At 37.7% G+C, this 20,082-nt stretch overlaps 1 protein-coding gene across 5 annotated transcripts in view; it reads right to left on the reverse strand.

Annotated features, from left to right (window-relative positions):
• VRK2 (VRK serine/threonine kinase 2) overlaps window positions 1–19,215 on the reverse strand; it is a 114,293-nt gene extending 95,078 nt beyond the window's left edge. For 2 of the 5 annotated variants that reach the window (XM_035001505.1, XM_035001504.1), the window contains exons 1-2: window positions 19,057–19,097; window positions 16,952–17,092 (exon numbers count right to left, since the gene is read on the reverse strand). In XM_035001505.1, the coding sequence (XP_034857396.1) occupies window positions 16,952–17,087 (136 nt within the window). In that variant the 5' untranslated portion in view covers window positions 17,088–17,092; window positions 19,057–19,097. Of the gene's footprint in view, window positions 1–16,951; window positions 17,093–18,595; window positions 18,870–19,011; window positions 19,034–19,056 lie in introns of those variants that run through there. The other 3 variants (XM_035001501.1, XM_035001502.1, XM_035001503.1) reach the window with 3 other exon arrangements.
• Window positions 19,216–20,082: the final 867 nt, after the last annotated feature.

Here is a 20,082-nt window from a genome sequence, read left to right on the forward strand (position 1 = left end):
CACATTTGGCATAAATGGAAACATACCAGTGCAGTAAAAACATAGAAGATACAAAGAAAAATCAAATAGCACTTTTGGAATTGAAAAACACAATGACCAAAAATTAAAAGAAAAAAAGAAATTCATGAATGGGCTAAATAGGATTATGGAGACGACATGTGAAAGAAACACTGAATTTGATGATGGCCTAAAAAAATTTGTCCAACCTGAAAAGCAGCAAGATAGAATACAGAAAAATTACAAAGAGCATCAAGAACCTGTAGGCAACAACAAAACATTTTAACACTCATGGTGTTGGAGTTCCAGACGTAAAGAAGAGTGTGGTGCTGAAAAAATATTTGATGAAATAATGGCTGACACGTCCCAAGTTTTATATATACAAAAACCGACAGTGCAGTGAATCCCCAACAGGATAAACTTAAAGAAATCAATGCCCAGATACATCTAATCAAATGGCTGAAAGCTAAAAACAAAGAAAAATCTTGAAAGGAGCCAGAGTAAAACAATACATTAACTAGAGAGGAACATGACTCAAATGACTGGATTTTTCATCAGAAACCATGAAGACCAGAGGAAACATGTTTGAAGTATTGGGGGAAAAAACAAAAAGCTGTCAATCCAGTATCCACCAAAAACTTCTTCAGGCATTAAGGCAAAATTAAGAAAAACTGAAAGAATCCATAGCCAGCAGACCTGCTATATAAGAATTGCTAGAGAAAGATATTCAGAAAAAAAGAAAATTGTACAAGGAAATGCACACTATTGAGAATAAAAGAAGATAAAAAATGGTAAGTATCTGGGGAAATGTTGATTCTCTTCAGTTAAAATATATTTCATAGTTGAAGTAAAAATTATAATATGGTCTGGAGGATTTTCAATGAATACAGTGGTAATATATAAGACAAGTACAACGTATCAGAATGTTAGGATGCCACCAAAGAAGGGCTTGGAAACTGTAGCATGAAATACTTATGCTACAAGAGAAGACAAATAAGTTTCTACCTAACGAAACTAGGAAAAGAGCTAACTACACCCAAATCAAACGGAAGGTAATAATAAAGAAAAAAACAGAAATCAATGTAATTGAAAAAGAAAAACAATGGAGTCAATAATGAACCCAAGGGCTGTTTCTTTGAAATGCTCAGTAAAATTGATATACCCATATCATGACTGACAAAAAAAAATAGAGAAAAGATAAAAATAATCTATATCAGGAATGAAAGAGGGAACATCACTATAGAACCTGTTGACATTAAAAGTATAATTATGAACTCTACACATATAAATTTGACAATTTAGATTCAGTGGAGCAATTCTCTAAAAACCACAAACTACCAAAAGTTACCTAAAACAACCAAATTAGTCCTAAAACTACTAATCAAATTAAAATCAAGTTAAAAAAAAAAAACTTCTGGAAAAAAGTACCCGTAAGCCCAATGACTTCACTGCATAGTTCTACAAAACATTTAAAAAAGAATACCAATTCCACATATTCACTTCCAGAAAGCAGAAAAGGAGGGAATTCACAATTCATTTTATGAACCCAGCATTACCCCGAAATCAAATCCAGACAAAATCAGTAGGAAAAAGAAAAACTACAGACCAATGGCCCTCGTAACGCTGATGCAAAAAAAAAAAAAAAAAGGAAACTACTGTTATCCACCATATGAAGTCTGAATAAGAAAAACCACACAATCATAATTGATGCAGAAACATTTGACAAAATGTAATACCCATTCATGATAAAAAAAAAAAAAAACAACTTTCAGTATGCTAGGGGAGAGCTTCCTCAACTTTATAAAAACTATCTACAAAAAAACCTATAGTTAACATCATACTAAACGATGAGAGGCCGAAAGCTTCCTCCCCAAAATTGGGAACAAGTCAAGGATATCCATTACCACCACTCCTATTCAATAAAGTACTAGCAGTCTTGGCCAGTGCAGTGAGTCAAGAAAAATAAAGACATATATATTGGAAGGAAGAAATAAAGTGGTCCCTATTTGCAGAAGACACAATTATCCATATAGAAAATCCCAATCTGGAAAAAAATATCCTAGGATAACTAAGTTTACCAAAGTCATGGGAGATAAAGTCAACATGCAAAAATCAATTGTATTTCTATATATTAATAATGTACAACTGGAAACCAAAATTATAAAAACAATGCCACTTTCAACAGCACCAAAAATTTAGAAAGAAAAACAAAATTTTCATATATACCTAACAGTACATGTACAGGACCAGTTATGCTAAAAACTATAAAATGCTGATGAAAGAAATAAAAGACCTAAAGAAATGGAGAAACATACTGTATTGGAATACTCCACATAGTAAAAATGTCAATTCCCTCCAAATTTATATTTAGATTTAAGTCAATGCCAACCAAAATCTCAGCAAAGTTCTGTGTTTTTGTCTTTTTTAAATAAATACAGGTAAATTGATTTAAAAATGTATACAGAGAGGCAGGAACTAGAAGAGATAAAATAATTTTGAAAAAGAACAAAGTTGAAGGAATCACATTACCCCAATGTCCTTCAGTGGCAGAATAAACAAACTGTGGTACCTCCTTACAGTACAAATACTACTTGGCAATAAAAATAAATGAACTACAGAAACACACAACTTAGATGAATTTCAAAGGCACTATGCTAAGTGAAAAAAATCCAATCTCAAAAGGTTACATATTGTATGATCCCACTGGTAGGAATTCTATACATTCTTAAAAAGACAAAATTTTAGTGACAGAGAAAAGATCATTGGTTGCCACTGGTTAGAGCTAAGGAAGAAGTGTAACTAAAGGAAGATTTTAGGGATGATGAACCTATTTTGTACCCTAACTGTTGTGGTACGGTAAAATCCATAGAGATGTACACAGATGAAAAATTTTTAAATTTTTCTCTGTATCAATTTTAGAATAATATTAACAAAAAGATACAATATATAATCATAATATGAAGTAGAATATAGTGCTTAATGACAAAGAGGCAAAAATGATTTTGAAAACAAATACACAGTGTACAACGCTGGCAAAAAATACAAAAAGGTAACAACAGTAGGCTTCAAGTGGAAGGTGGGACTTCAATAAACAATTTGCATATATAGAAACTCGAAAGAATGCTGTTGAGAATCCCAAAACGGAACAAGCAAGTTGATCCTAGTATTTATTTCCAGCAGTGAATCTCAAGACTATGACATATAAAAATTACATTTTAAAAACTATTTACTATATCACCACACCCTTAATTTTGAAAATGAGTTCTTGCATCGTTGGTAAAAAAAAAAAAAAAAAAGCTTAGTCTCTATAAGGTTATTAAATCTCCTCCAAATATAAATTATTTATTAATTGCATATTCAACTTTGTAGCTTATTAAATATTATAGCACAGTTATCTTCAAACTCTTTTAGGGACAGAATGTTCCTCAAAAGCTTGATAACACAGACCAAAGCAGAAATGCTCAGGCTGAAACATGGGTGGAGGGACCAGAGACTCAACCCATCTCACCTGCAGACCAGGCTCCATTACAGACAACTGTGAAGACCTATGGGTAACTGATTTGCTACCTTCTGAGTTTGTAACAACATCAGTCATAACTACATTTGTAATAATTTCTTACTAAATGCTAGATTTTTGCTCTCTTTTGCTTTAAGCATAAACAGTAGCATTCTGGTCATATTAAATTCTATCATTATATTTTCACTTGGCTTTATTTATTTCTGCCATTTTATGATGTCCTCATTTAGCTCTTTTTAGTGATTTTACTATCGAGTAGAACAATAACAACAACAACAAAAACTCTGCTTATTTTACTCTTTATTTACATGTGCATGAAAAACTTTGATCTTTTCAGGTATATTTTATTGTTTAAAGTACTTCTCTTTTGGGGCGGGGGCGCCTGGGTGGCTCAGTCGGTTAAGCTTCTGACTCTTGATTTCAGCTCAGGTCACGGTCTCGGGGTCGTGAAATACAGCCACATGTCAGGCTCTACGCTCAGCATGGAGTCTGTTGGAGATTCTCTCTCTCCCTCTCCTTCCTCCTCTACCCCTCCCCATGCCCGCTTGCTCATGCACTCTCTCTCAAATAAATATATAAAAATTTTTTAAAAATAAAGTACTTCTCTTTGACAACTGATAAGGGATTTTTGGCAATGATACTCTGTAAAGGATTTTAGACTGTTTTTATCTAATACAGTAACTGGCAACTGTAATGCTCTGTAAATTTATATTATTGTTACTCTTCCTTGTGGTTCTTTGCCAGTTGCTTACTGGTAGTGGTACATACTTCATATTTACTTCATTTTATGGTAGACTATTTTTCAATCCATTTACCTATTTCTCAAACACCCAACACTGATACACTCTAATTCAGATATTTTCATTATTACTAACTAGATACATTTTGAGCTTGCTTGAAGGACTGATATGTAATTTAACTTTTTTTGTTTAACTTTTAACTTCATAATTACTAATCACGGTTCATTAAGCTACTTTAGAAATATGGACTGCATTATAAAATTCTATGTTCATAACGATTTTCACTAAATTTGGTTGTACTTTGTATCATCAAATCTTCTAATATTTTAATTCATTTACCTCTTATAAGTCTCTTCCAATTATATACTTTGAAGTGTACTTTATTTTCATGCTAACCTGTTACAAAATAATTTCAGATTTCCTAAGACCTCAAATGCTCCCTCCTATCTCTTAAGACACATTTAATTTGGTCAGGTAATATACTGGAATGATAGCCATATTTCTCTTAGCTATCATGAAGTCTTTGTATTTTCAGCCTATGAATTAAGGGTTAACACGGTTCTTGTCCTTCTTTCCTAAAATCATATTGTAAAATTTGTATTTCGTTTAAACACCTACTATGTAAGGACTTTAGTCCCACCTGCACTTTTTGAAACACTTTCTAATATTCATGCTGAAATTAGGTTTCAAATAAGGGATATCTTTCTCTCTTTAATTATGGTCTCTATTTTTCAGGTCTTTACCTTTTCATGTGATATTCTTATCATCCAAAGATATATTACATAGACAGATAATAGTGCTATTATTTTTCTTCTTGATGATCTCTTTAGGTCATTTTTCTCTGACGCAGATTTGCTTTGCTTGTTCATTAATAGTACAACTAATTTTCCGTAAAGCCTCTATCCATGTTCCAGTATCTCTCACAGCCTTTTAGGATCTCACAGAATTTCAGGGTCAGAAAGAACTTAAATGTCCTTCTCCCAATAAAAACCTCTATTTTTACCAATATTCCATAATGCTTCAATTTATGTTACACTAAATTTCTGAACAGTTATACTTGTTCAAAAGCTTTCTGCTGGAGTAGAAATTCTGATATTATAGTCTACACAATTTTTTTCTTCCCCTTTTCATCACATGGCAATGTAAGCTCATTAGATATACAACTTTCTTTTGCTTTCTTCTCATTTTTTCTTGAAATGTATCATGTGGGGATTTTTTTAATGGGTCTTACTACTTTTCCTTTACCATCTTCCTAACACATTGTAAGATGGAAGGTTTACAGAACTAATACTCATTCTCAACTGTTAATACATTTGACACTGGAGATCTATATTAGAATTGGAACACGTGATCTTTTAATAGAAACAAGATCAGGTATAACGAATAGCTTTTCTTCACATTTTCAAGAAACGGAAATTAATAACCCCATTAGCACCATAAGTGCTCAAAAACAAATATTCTAATGTAATATGATATTTTGTTCATTCTTACCCTTGCTATGTATATACTCCAAAGAAAAAGGGATTCTAGCATAAAAACTAGCACTGCAATACTTTTTAAATATCTCTTTTCCACTAAAAACACCTAAAGATATGACTCTGCATGAAATGTTACAATTTTTCAATAAAATCATTTATAGATTTGTAATAAATCACTATTATACAATAGTATCTTGAAGGAATTAAATAATTTTCTAAAAACTATACTTCTATTACAAATTAAGTATTTTGGTATCTGGACAAATTTTATATGAAAACATATTCTTTATCAAGATTCCACATATCTAAATGTTTTGTTTTACTCTTAAAAGACCTAGTTTTCTCAATAGCATATCTTTGCTATCCAATGAAAAGAAGCCATGGTCACGAATAATCCAGTATTTGTTAAAGTATCTATTTTTACATGGTGCTTATTTAAAATTGTATCATAGGGATTTAAAGAGGCTTCTTTTGATCTTCCTGCTGCTTATTAGACTCAAAACAAATGCATAAAATTACTCATTTTTCAAAAAGCAAAAAATCCACCAAATCTTTATTAATTTGTATGCACTATTGGTTGACTATTCCCACTTTTGTTCACAAAAATATTGTTTGACCTAAGTATAGTACATTTTTAATGTATTTTTCCAGTTCTTAGCATTAGATTTACTATAAACATCAGATGTTCTTCCACAGATTTTGTGAACTTAATATTAAAAACATATCACTGATGCTCTACACCTCGAGTTGTCAATCTGAATGAAAATGACACCATTATCAGCATCATCACTAACAGATTTCTTAAATTAGCTGCCAATACTATCAATTAGATATTTCACGGTTATTTTAGAAATGAGCATGTCAAAAGCATGTCATTTGCAACTAATTTCTCTGGCTAGCAATAAATTCAAAGTGTTCTTTGACAAAGGACATCAATTAGTAGTGCAAAGAGACCTGAGTTCAAATGTAGATGGAGACAATTATTAAAACTGTGGCATGCAAGTAAATTACTTAACCTCCCCCTAAGCCTCCATATCTTCCTTATTAGTTTACTGGAAGAATTAAATGAAATAATGCATGTAAAGCATTTAACACAGAGCGTGGCACGCACTACGTGAGAGATTTCAGTAGTAGTTGATGTTGATAATGATTTCCTAAAAAAGATTTAAAGAACTATCCGTGGCAGTTATTGGATGCCACAGACACATTATGACTCATCTGCTATTCTTTACTGCAGATTTGCTCTTTCATTCTTCTCTACTTTTCTATGTTCTCCGTTCATGGGCTCCTGAGTGAGGCTTTGGTAACATTACCTCGAAGAACGTCATTAGGTGGCACTCAGAACACCTACAATGGAAGCAATGCTCTCCACGAGCCTCTTTCATACATGTTGTAGCTTCCAATTGCTCTTGCTTAAAATAAATTTGGGGAAAGCTGCTTTTGCTCCACATTGAGCATAGATGAGAAAAATGGCCAGTGTCTCTGGGGAATAATTAACAAAAGACAGTTTGTTTCATCTCCATGATAAAATACAGCATCCCTATTAGAAGGCGAATTCATCATTCCCAAAAGTTAAATAGAATGACACTTTAAAAGTAATTCCAGCTGATTAAATTTAGGGTTCTGAAAAAAAAATTTAATTCATGAATATACTCTGAATCTTTCATTTGATTTTAAAATGTATAAATGTTCATTTAACTTTGAGCCCTTGCCTCTCAGTGTTCTATTCTGAGCTAGTCAAACAAGTGGTAGCAGGCATGCTGGGCTCAATAATACTGCCTCTCCTATTTAAATACTCTTTTTCACTTGGATTGCAAATTAAAGACAGTCTCCTGAACACTGACACATTTTCGATGATTGATTTTGCAAAACGTGTTGATTTTTCTTCCACTGTTTTGCCTCCGTGTGTGTCAACTTTGGCCTTCTTTTCTTGCTCCTTTGCAGAACTGCTGTCTCTTTGAAGCCATTGTCTGCCTCATATGAAAAACGTACATGAAACCTCATGACTAATTACACAGACAGAAAATTCCTGATCTCAAATACAAAATACCTCTGCCCAGGAACCATAACACAAAAGCTTCCGACTATGTACACAACTCTTCATCAAACCTTTCGTTCACTTGAATTAAAAGAAATTCCAGTAATTTTTTTTTCTGTTGAAGTTGTGTTTACATTCTTTGAAAAGCAGATTTCTTATGCATGTTACATGCCTACAAATCAATCCATTTAACAACAAACAACATCCATCCATTTCCTCCACAAAAGTTTATACTTGCTGTTAGGTCTGCTATTAGGTGCTTCTGGATGAATTCAATGAAGTGCTACTCAGTACTGTTTTGTTCTAGATACAAAACTGTCAATACAAAGTCCATTTTTTAACTCCCGACACTACGCATTAGCAAAGTATTCTTTTCCCAATAAATCCTATAATCTACAGATTAAGTACATGGTTTCTTATATTTTAAAAATATACTTGAAAAGAAAATGAACAGATACTTCTCTCCCCCCAAAATATACAAAATAATGTCTCTAAATCTAAAACTACAGGGCCTTACACACATACTACATCTTACAGTATATGCAGCACAAAATCTCATCTCCGATAACCTAGTTGGTGGGCCAATTTTTTTTTCCCACTAACGGACTAGTTCTAGAGTTAATTCAACCCATCATTTTTGAAAAACTATTGAATGCAAGGCCTCGCTTTGGCACTCGGAGAGAAGGCCTGCAAGGAGTTTATAATCTAGTGTTGGGGGGTAGTGGTGAATACAAGAGTATGCGAACAGTAATCCTGTGAAACCACGATAGGCACTGTGAAAAAACACGCCAGGGAGACAAAGAGAGGAAAGTTGGGGGTACTCCCCTGCTTGCCTCTTCCGCGTGTTAATTTCCATAAGGGCCACCGGCCACCATTTGTTTTCACAACCCATCTGAGCACCAGACTCCCCTAGCTCCCAGTCTGCCAAATCTAGGTACTCCACTCTGTTTAGCCGTGGCTTGCCTTTTTGTTAGACCAGCTCTCCTCTGCCTCTAGTTGTTGTTCTTCTCGTGCAGCTACCAAGTGCAGTAAATGCAGCACGTGCCATCACACTCTGATTCTGGGAAACCCTGCAAGAACTACCAGTGCACCGATTGGCTAGTCCAACCTTGGATATAAAATTTTAGTCGCTTGCAAATGATGTTTCCGAATGGGGAGACGAGGGGAGGAAGGGGAAAGGTAGCCACACTACCCCAGAAATGGCCACGATACCTAAGCAGAGTAAGTTGGAATAAGGTCTGCACATGAGCCAAAGCTTAGAATTTCATTGCCTTTGTTGGCTCGTGTCACTTCTTTAATTAATGTCACTTTCTCTGTTTTAATATCAGAGCAAGTGACAAGAGTGCTTCTGGATGAATTGTGTTTTCTGAGGACTATATGGCATACTCTCCCGCAGTCTGACAGAGGGACGTGCCAGCTTTACTTGGCAGTGACAATGCACCAGCTTTAGTTTTAGTAGTTTAATTTGTGGCAGTTATATGTTTTGAATACGTTGAAGTATTCACAACGGTCTCATGGAATCTGTTCCATAGATAAAGTTTACACAGTGGAAAAGAAAAGGCAATGGCTATAAGGCGATTAGGAAAAGCTTCTCTTGGCCACAGCTGGCCTGATAGGCATTCCTGTAAATTTAAGGGCATTTAGGGGATGGGATTAAAGAGATCACAAGGAATGATGGCCCCCCCCAATTTCTTTTTGCCCAGTTCTGTAGTTGGTGTGAGACGATCATAAGGAATATGATATTTAGAACTCAATTTTATGCAAAATCCATTATTCAAGAAGTGAAGTTTATATACATGATAGACATGCAATGAAATAAATGTTAGAATAGAAAACTTTGTTACTTATGCATTAAGTTGATTCTAACATTTTGGTAAACTAAGTTTTTATTGATATAAAATTCAGAAGAATTTCTGCATTGAGGATAAAGGACCAAACTTTTTCCTTTGGTGTGCTAAAGATCTTTTGGTTTCAGGCTCAAGTATTCTGAAGGTTTTTTGTTTGGACTTTTTCCTTCAGCTCCTTTATACACTTTCGTGAAGCTTCATCAACTCATGGCGAGAGCTGCCACCAAGGAGTTCTTCCAAACTTTGCCTGCCCTTTCTAAATTTAGGGTTCTATATTGCAGCAGGTTGAAGATCTGGCTTTGATTGCACCTGGCTCTGCTGGAGAACAGAAATATTCATCTCCACTGAAGGCATGCTGCTTAAGTGCTGGAGGCACTTGCAGGAGAGACACTCTCATTGGAAACTTCATTACAATACCTTCTCTTCCCTACATGAAGTAGTAATTCTCATTCACCAAAGACAGAACTGTGCCTGACACAGCCACGGGAGCTCCTGTTTGACTTTCAAAATTAATCAACCTCTAAGCTGGAGTAGAAATGGCATGTCCTTTAACCTTAAGCACAAAAAGCTCTCAACAGACTGCAGTTTTTATATCCCTGGATGAGAGTTTGGGCCCCTAATACTTAAACTTGATGCACATACTGGGTTTCTGGCATGCTTTTGCCCATACCCATCTGCTAGCCTGGCACTGTGCCCATTCAGAAGGTGTGATGCCAGTTTCAATAGGGCATAGGTGCCAATCAAAGATGGGTTTGGAGGGGCAGCATGCAGAACGCAGCAAAAGTCAGCTCTTCTGCCAGAAGATCCTCCTGTTATCATATAATGCCAATGAAGGGCCACATGCTTCATTGCTTGGGATCACATTGCATCTGTAGATGTTTCTGGCCTTCAATGGATGTCTTTCTACGGAAGCATTTTCGTCAAGGATTACTTGATTGGAGACATTAAAGAAAAATATAACTGAAGTCCATCCTTTTAAAAGAAACAGTGGAAACCTTCAACAATTGTCTTGAAATAATGGCTGGGTTTTCTGTCTTTTCTCCTAAAACACTCTTTCATGTAGAATATTGTACAGTGAGTTCAGTCCATGTATTGGAGTTAAAAGGGACAAACATTCCGAAGAAGCACTAATTGCAAAACCAAGTACCTAAGCAGTATGCAATCCATAAACACTTCTATATCGTTAAGTGTGAATGGTGGACAAATTTTCATCACCTAAATAACTATTTTCTAGTGAATTCTCGCATTTAGAGCTTCAGAGTTTAATTTTCCTCTCCTTTGTTTTATAAACATGGATATTCCTGTGTCTTAAAAGAAAGACCATACCTACTATTTATTCCTCTTCCGTATCGAAAGGAAAAAAAACAACAACAACAACACTTCAGAAGCAAAGTCTATCCGTATTTCATAAGGAAGCCAGAAGCTCTCAAAAACTGAGAGTTCTTTTATTGTGTGGCAATAGAGGTGAGCTCATTTCATGAAGAAGAAATTTCCCTATAGCAGTTAGGTTTCAAATTTTAAAACCTTGACCACTATAAACAGTTACAGGATAGTAACAGGTGCAGTAGAAGAAACATAATACAGAAATCAATGAAGAATGCAGCAGTTTGTAAATCTTCCCTGAAGGCAAAAGAGTTTGACAGTAAAACTGCTAAAAATGAAGAACCATAATATATGTTAAAAAGAAGATCAGACACTTAAAATGAAAAAGACAAGCAAAAGCTAAGCCTTAGAAGAACTCTCCCTTTTCATACAAAGAATCCAAACTTCTGTAAATATTTAGATTTCTTGACTGATAGGCACATGAACACTCCTTTTTCTCTAAAAATTCAAAATTAATAGCCTATGGACAGCAAATACAAAATTAAAACACATCTCCTACAGACTTCTATTTCTTGTGTAAAGGTCTAACAGGTGCATTAAATTCACAAGATCCCAGTGATTCCTTCCTCTTGTGAGTATCTCTCTCCACACCCTCGTCTGATAACTACTTTATCATATATACTATAGTTTCTAATACAAGTTTTCCCTTTTTCGTGTTTATTTCCTTCTTCTTTTCACCCCCACAGTATTGTTTGCAGAATTTTCTAGTTACAATCCTAGTGGCACCATAATGTTGCATTGTGTCAGATAAGACTAACTGCTTTTCCCAAAGCCTTCTCTGTAAGACATTGCCAAAATAACACAATATAGCGAAGTATAATAAAGCACTAAGTGTTCCAATAACTCTGGTGCATTATCACTGGGCTCTTCTGAACATTATCCTACGTACCTTCACAATGAATCCATTACTGTGAACAAAAAAGTAAAATAAGTAAAAACTACACATGCATAAGTAATTTTTTCTATTTCTTCAAAAATAGAAGTCTGTTTCCTTATCAATAAGGGAGTTAAACTTTGATAATTTCTAAAAATCCTACTTAGGCTACCCTGGTTCCTCACTCCCCTCAAAAAAAAGTTTTCTTCTATACTTCTAAAACAAAATAGAGCTAATCTGAAGACATGACCCAAAAAATGTATGACCATCACCTAGATAAAGTCTACACATTTATGCATGGATAAGTGATTCGATCTTAGAGCTTCACCAGAGGTTAATTTTAGTTATAATAATGTGTTACTCTTTATAAAAAATAATGCTATTGATTTATGGCAATAAAGCATATATAGATTCTATCAGATGATGTTGTAATAACTGTCTCAGCTTTTCTTGCCACTAAGGTACCTCTGTAAAATTACAGGCTGGAATTAAGGGTTGACATCTGTAGTTATGGAAGGGAATAAAGAAGACTGGCTTGTGCAGGTTGAATATCCCAACCTCAGTCTCAATCTCTCAAGCAAATAACTGTTGAACATCTACTCTGTGCTTGATATTCCAAAGATGCTAACTGGTCATTGCTATGCCCGACTTCAAAAAACTAAAACTGCTGCAGATAAATAATCTCTGTTTTTACTCATATAAGCCTTCAAAGGAATTCAGCTTAAGTTTATTACGTATAACTTTGTTTTCCTGGATTTTTTTTTTTTTTTACTAATTTCTGAAACCCAGTATCTTCCATATCTGAAGTACATGAGATTCAACTTAAATGAGAACTTTTTACTATGTCATCATAGCTATTATTATAAATTCTAGGGGTAAAAATATTTAGGTCAGTAAGTAAAATGTCATAGTCTTCCAATGGCATTCTCTATGTTCTTAGTTTACGATATCGGTAGCCAAATCTATCACAATCCATGGCAGGATAAATGGAAAATCCCTCCAATGGATGTCTTTGTCACCATCCTAATCACCTGTGGCACCAGACACTAAACCTGGGATTCAGCTAATCAATGAGGATAGGTGTTTCCAAATAAATAAATAAATACATTACATTACATTTAAGTGCTTAGTAAGCTCCAAGTTCTTTAAAAACATTGCTTTATTTAATCCTCACAATTATTGCTGTCTCAGTGATACAGAATAGAAACAGTCTTGTGACTAGGTGGAAGTCATTCAGTTTTTAAATGTCTTAGGTCAGAATTCAATCCAGATTTGCCTAACACCAAAACCCATGCCCTCATTTATGCAATTCTGCGTCTGTGTTGCACCTAGCGGTAAAGATGAATTCAGACTCGGTTCTCTCTCCTTCCCTGGAAGTTTAGAAACTTTTTCACTTAGTTGATATTAAAATGACAGCAATTTTCCCATTCCCTGAACCAGCTTCCTCCCACCCCCTTTCTTTTCATATATAAAGAAATAACCTTGGCTTTGTTCTTGTATTCAGACCTTTCTTTTCCCCTCTTATAACTATTTCTATTAATGCTATACAGGCACATTATTTGTCCAAGTCAAGACCAAATACCAAAATTCTCCATCCCTTCCCCTTGACTCTCAGCTGATGATTCCTCAAAGGCCTTGGCTACTGATCTCAAAGCTAGAGGACAGCTGGACATGCACAATGAGTTAGACATGGCAGCTGGCTTTTTCCCAGCCTCAGGCAACAAATGCTGAGGAAGTGTCTGACGAAACAGTGTATCTGGAAAGAAGAACACCTGGGGGCGCCTGGGTGGCTCAGTTGGTTAAGCGACTGCCTTCGGCTCAGGTCATGGTCCTGGAGTCCCAGGATCGAGTCCCACATCGGGCTCCCTGCTCAGTGGGGAGTCTGCTTCTCCCTCTGATGCTCCCCCCTCTCATGCTCTCTCTCTCTCTCTCATTCTCTCTCTCAAATAAATAAATAAAATCTTTAAGAAAAAAAAAAAAGAACACCTGGAAAGAAGGTAGCGGGACACAAAGGTGTTGTTAAGGAAAACCTGAATTTCTTCACTTATACACAGGAAGTGATGAGAAACATGGTAAAGTGAAAAATATGATACAATTTCATATGAATTTGCTTAGATGACTTTGAAAATAATTAGTAAAAACTAAGTTGAATGAAGTGATTGCTGATGGCATCTCATTAAAGAGCTGATCCTATGATTTACAAGTGCCACTCTGGATGGAACACTGACAACATCTGGAACACTCAGCTTTATTATATATTCTGAAGTATGGAGCCTCTACCTCAAAATAGCTAAACATTTCTTCAAAATCTTTCCCCAGTGGCATGCACTTGCTAGTATTCCCAGGATCCAGGTTCTAACATTCAGATAGTAGGGGTACAGTATAACATATGGAACCTTAAAAATTGCTGTAAAACAGGGGTGCCTGGGTGGCACAGTCAGTTAAGCCTAGGACTCTTGGCTTTGGCTCAGGTGGTCATCCCAGGGTCGTGAGATCTAGCCCGGCGTCAGGCTCCATGCTCAGCATGGAGTCTGCTTGAGATTCTCTCTCCCTCTCCCTCTTCCCCTCCTGCTCATGCTCTCTCTCCCCTCTCTAAATAAATAAATCTTTAAAAAAATTGTTGTAAAACAAATATTATTTTGATAGTGAGAAAAAATAAGTAAAAAATATGTGACATATACTTAGACTGAAAGAAGCAAAGACTTTTTGGTATTTAAATAGGGACAAATAGAGCACATGCCTGAGCAAATTTCTTTTTCACAACAGGAACCACACAAGTAGTGAATGTATGTATATGTATATAGACCTATGTTTAATTTTTAAAATACATTTAAATACATATTAACATTTTATATATTTATATTTTAAAAAAGAAAAGGAATAAGTTCATTACAACCCATGCTTTTCTGTATTTCTTTGAAATTGCTCAAATAATTGAAATATTAGAAATCTAAAGTATAACTGATAAGCCATGAGATCCAAGGCTATAGCTCAGCGACAACAGAAATTTATTCAACTCCCTATCGCTGACTTTGAGTCAGCACAATATACGAGAGATCTTAGCTCTTTGCTGTACAAGAGAATTCACTAATTCAAAGTCTCAGTAAACACGTATTTTATGGGGAATTCTACTCTCTGCGGACTCTAAGTATACTCCTATGGTCTTTATCTGTACCGTCTAGTATGGTAGCCACTAGCTAGATGTAGCCATGGAGCTCTTGAAATGGGACTGCATATATCCTGGATTTTAAAGACTGTAGGTAGAAATAATTTCTTTTTAAAAAAATATTGATAACATGTTGGAAAAATATTTTAGATGTATTGGATTAAATAATATATATCAGTGAAATAAATTTCACCTGTTTCTTTTTACTTTTTTTAATGTGGCTCTTAGAAAACTTTAAAGTTACATAAGTGACCTTCTCCTGAACGGTGCTGCTTACGGCACTCACAACCTAGCACTCAGAATCACGGCATTTTTTAAGCAAGTTCAAACTCTTTCGATAAGGACACCGTTCTCTAACCCATACATTTTTGTGGGTGTTGGTCTTATCTTCCCAACTTGATTAGACACTGAGATGATTAATAAGGAGTTACCTTTTTACCGAATTTCATTCATTTGTTCAAAATGACAATTCTATCAGGATAGGAGCTTTATTCATTGTGATTCATGAAACATGTTTGTGAAGGGTGGTGAAATACGCCACTCTAAACTATGCCTCTTCGGCCTAAGGATTATCTTGGGCTGAGGGTACCCGAAAAGGAGCAAGTGCAGGGAGAGGCTTTCTCTGAACTCCTTTTATTTGCATAAAGACAGATCCTCCAAAAAAGACTCAATTGTTATAAATTCCCTCCAGGGAAGTTTCATCAACCAGAAAAAAACTACTCTTACCACAAGAGATTAGAAGTTGATACCACTTCCAGACAAACTTTGTCACAAACTATCATATCCCCCATCTATTCTCCTAAGGGCCCATTCATCTTCCCTAAAGATCATTTACTGTCCTTTAAATGACCTCCATCCCCTCTCCTTTTCCCCTAGTAAGACAGTGTATAAGCTCTCAAATCTCACTGCTCTTTGGGGGTATTCACTTTTTTTTTCTCTGTGATCTCCCCATGCACATAACATTAAAAATTAGTAAATTGGTGTAGCTCTTCTCCTGTTGTCAGTATTTCAGAAACCCAGCTCTCGAACCTAGGAGAGTAGAGGCAAAGTCTTTCCTTCCCTACTGTCTGAGATATTTAATGAGGAATCCAAGATTCCCCCAGTGGAGGTCTTTTACCAGCTTTTTAAACTCCTATAAGAACAGATGTAATGAGTCAATCCATTTAGGAGAATTTATCCTTGAGGGTAATTTTTTTTAATCACTAATATTTATCTTATTTTATTCATTAAATCCAGTCATGTAATGGATAGTTCTGATCAATCAACTACATATTTAAGGTAGCCCTGAACGATCCTTTTAAATTCTGTGTAATTTAAAAATTTTTAAATGTAGTGTAAAAATATATTCAACTAGAGTTCCTTATCTGTACCAAAGAAAACAGAAAAAATAATTTTGAGCATCTATTTTCTCATTTATCAAGGATGGCAAATAACTAGTACCATCTAGATGCACAGGAGAGAAGTTAATTCATTCCACACAACAGATGCCTTGAGGTATTAAGACTCAATTCTCCAGTGAAGCCTAGTTAAGAAATGACCAGAACCCTGTATTACTTTAATATTAATGATTAAGATTCACAGAGTGTTTGGATTTAGACAGTTGTGGTTTCTGAGCTATAAAAAGCAATGTTTCCAGGAAAACACACTCTCCGAAAAGAACATCAACATTTATCTGGTGGACTTTATAACCAGGCTCTAGGTCTTCTAGGAGTCATTCAGAAAAACATGGACAGCAAGGAGTGGGGTCAGTCGTGTCTTAAACCAGACATTCTGGTAAACATTAATGATGCTCATTTACTTAATAAAGTACATTTATGGATTCTATTGTAATTCAAAGTTTCAATTTTCAAAATACTAAGTGATCACAGTTTCCATCACATATACAAGAATATTTGGTAACTTATACTTTACCTAAATATATCAGTCCAAATCCTCCAGAGCCAATCATTTTGCCCAGCATCCATTGTTTTCCTTCTGTATCATCCAGAACCTTGCCTTCTGGAAGTGGAACAGGAAGTTTGTATTTCTCACTTCTTCTTGGTGGCATCACTTCTGTTGGCAGAAAGGTTGAGATAAGTCATTAAAAATAAAAACAGCAAAAAGTCCAGTTAAAATACATTTCTCAAAATGTCTTCTACGGGGCACTTTCCCAGGTTCCTACAAATGAGGATTATGAGGTCAGTTGGACTTGGGAAAGCCCACACACTATATTAAAATTGGAATTTTCACATACAACATTGAAATCTAAGAAGGACTGATACTAAAAAAACAAACCTTTTGAACTTCACTTAACATGTCCAAAATTCATCTAGGGGAGTCTATAATACCTACTAACAGTGCAGAATATCCCCTAAGAAATGAGTTTACAATTCCCGATGACAAAGAGAAAATAAACATATACATGCAAATACTCCTTTCATTGAGAATGTTAAGTATCAAAGATGAGGTCTTTGGTCACTAGGAGAGAATACAGCTTTGGATTAGGAAAACATGGACAATGGCGACAAATATCACCAAGCACAGCAAGTCACATCACTGACACAGAGCAGGTACTCAGGAAATATTTGTTAAGTAAGCCCGGAATTTTCATGGATATATAACTTCTCAGAGCACAAGGCCACAGAGCAGTTTCAGGGGTAGCACACTACTCTTTGTTTCTTTAGACCCTGTGTCTTCTCCACCCTCATCAAAGTGAAAAGTGCCCTGCCTTAGAGATTAACCAATTACATGTGGACACAGGTTTGTGAATGCCACAATGAAAGATTTTTAGTTGGAAGAGAAAACTGCATAGGGAAACACACACACACACACACACACAACCAGCATATCTTCCTGAAACTAATTTACATGTGAAGGTAATTGCAATCCTCTAAGTATTTCCAAAGAAAAAAAATTTTAAAACTGGTGAGTGCTTTGAAATGAAAGTTAAAGTTTTCGTTGTATAATCTTCCCATTTTCTGAATGAGAAAGTTTGTTCCTTCTAATAAGGCTTCCCTCCTTCACTTACCTTTTTTAAAAGATTTTATTTATTTATTTGAGAAAGACAGAGATAGTGACAGAAAGCATGAGTGGGGAGGAGTGGGAGAAGCAGGCTCCCCGCCGAGCAGGGAGCCCAACGCGGGGCTCGATCCCAGGACCCTGGGATCACGACCCGAGCCGAAGGCAGACGCTTAACCGACTGAGCCACCCAGGTGCCCCCTCCTTCACTTACTTTTATCCAATGCCCTGCTCTCTTTTACTTAGCATCAGCGTCTCAGAGCAAAGGAACACAGCTGAAACCTTTAATGATATTCACCTGTCCTAACACAACCACAAGGGAAACAGGGAATTTACACGGTGAACTATGCTTCAGGTAGTTTTGTGGGGACTCCCCTTGACCAATACTTTATATATATATATATATATACTGGTGTCCAATACATATTTGCGGACTTAAAACCTAGTCTGCAAAGAACAACTTTTCCGCAGGGCATAAATCCTGAGTAAGTCTGAAGAGAATAAACACAGTTTCGGAGGGAAGTCCGCGCCATCAGAACTTGAAAGCTGAAACTGCACCTCCTGGGCGGGGTTCCGAGGAGCAAGCGGCGGCCTCTTCTCAAGGCCCGCCCCCGACACGGGTGCCCTCCGCTTTGGGGTTCCTTCCAGGGCCGCTATGAAAAGCGCTCACACGAGTTGCCGGCGTCCAGATGCCTGAACACGTGCCAGGACCGGCTTGGGCGGGCCGTGGCAGGGGCCGGGGGCACCGTGCGGCCCGCCACCCGCCTGCCCCCGGCTCTCGGAGGCCCCGGGCCGAACCGCCGCGAAGCCCGCCGGCGTCTGCACACTACCTTCCCGCCTCCAGCTCTCCCTGCCCCGGCGGAAAGCTGAACCCGCCCCGCCCGCGCCTAAGCCCTCCGGCCGGCGCTCTGGGCTAACGCGAGTCGAAGGGGCGCCGGTTCTCGCTCCGAGTTAGGAAAAAGCGCGCGACCAGCCGCGGAAGCAGGGACCCGCCCGGGCCGGGAGGCTCCGGCGCTCACCCCGACGGCAGCTCCTCCAGCGGCGCGGCGGGGCAGGCGGAGAGCGGGGCGCGGAAGTGCCGCTCCACCCGACGCCCAGGACCGGGAAGGAGGGAGGCCCGGCCCGGCCCCGGGTTTCCCCCGCCGCCAGGCCGCGCGAGGCACCTCCCGCCTGCTCTTGGGGCCGGGCGGGGCCGCGGGCCTCCAATCCCGCGGGGAGGCGGGCCCGGCCCGAGCCGGCCCTCGGAAGGGCCCGCGCTGACGTCCCCGCACCCGCGCCGCCTGCGCGGGGCGAGCCCGGCGTCGCCTGGCTCCGGGCGGAGACGCAGGCCTGGGGGCTCGCGAAGCCTCGAACGGGCCGCGGCGGGTGTTTTCGCGCCGGTGCCCCGCCCGCGCTCCAGAGGCGTCCAGGGGAAGAGCGAGCGCCGCGTCTGCATAGGGAAAGGGGGCTGTATGATGGCCGCGCACCCTGGCCCGCCCGAGCCTGGAGGATGAGCCATCAGATCCCTTTGGTGCATTTGTGTAGGAGGAATTTCAGGTCTCCCGTATTCTCTCCGTACCCAAAGTTTCCAAATCAGTGGGCGAGTCTTTACTGAGCACTTACCCATAACTAGTCACACTAGCCAGGCCCTCCAGAGGGCCTTTTTGTCTGTGAACTGGAAATACTCGGAGTTATTTAGGTTATAAGGTATGTTAAAGAAAAATTTATAACGACACTCGTTAAAATGGAAAAGAAAACGTTATTCCAAACTATTGCAATAGGAGAAAGAGCTGCCTTCAGTGCCAAAGACAGCAAAGTGGGAATTTATAGCCAAGGGGTGGGGGTCAGCGGTTGGAAAATTATTAAGAGGAAATGTCAGAGATACGAGGAGTAGTCTGGCTAAACTGAGTTAACCGTGCTGAAGACAGGCCAGGGTGATCAGAACTCACCTAGGGGATGGTGAAGGATGAGGAACTCCGTTAGATATGGAGGGTTGTGGGTAGTCGGGGGATTTGGGCTAAACTGACTTAACAGGATTCCCACTGAAATTAGACAATGTAGAGAGA

Source organism: Mirounga leonina, unplaced genomic scaffold, assembly GCF_011800145.1.
Source record: "Mirounga leonina isolate KUSES-001 unplaced genomic scaffold, KU_Mleo_1.0 Mir_125, whole genome shotgun sequence".
NCBI classification, from domain to species: domain Eukaryota; kingdom Metazoa; phylum Chordata; class Mammalia; order Carnivora; family Phocidae; genus Mirounga; species Mirounga leonina.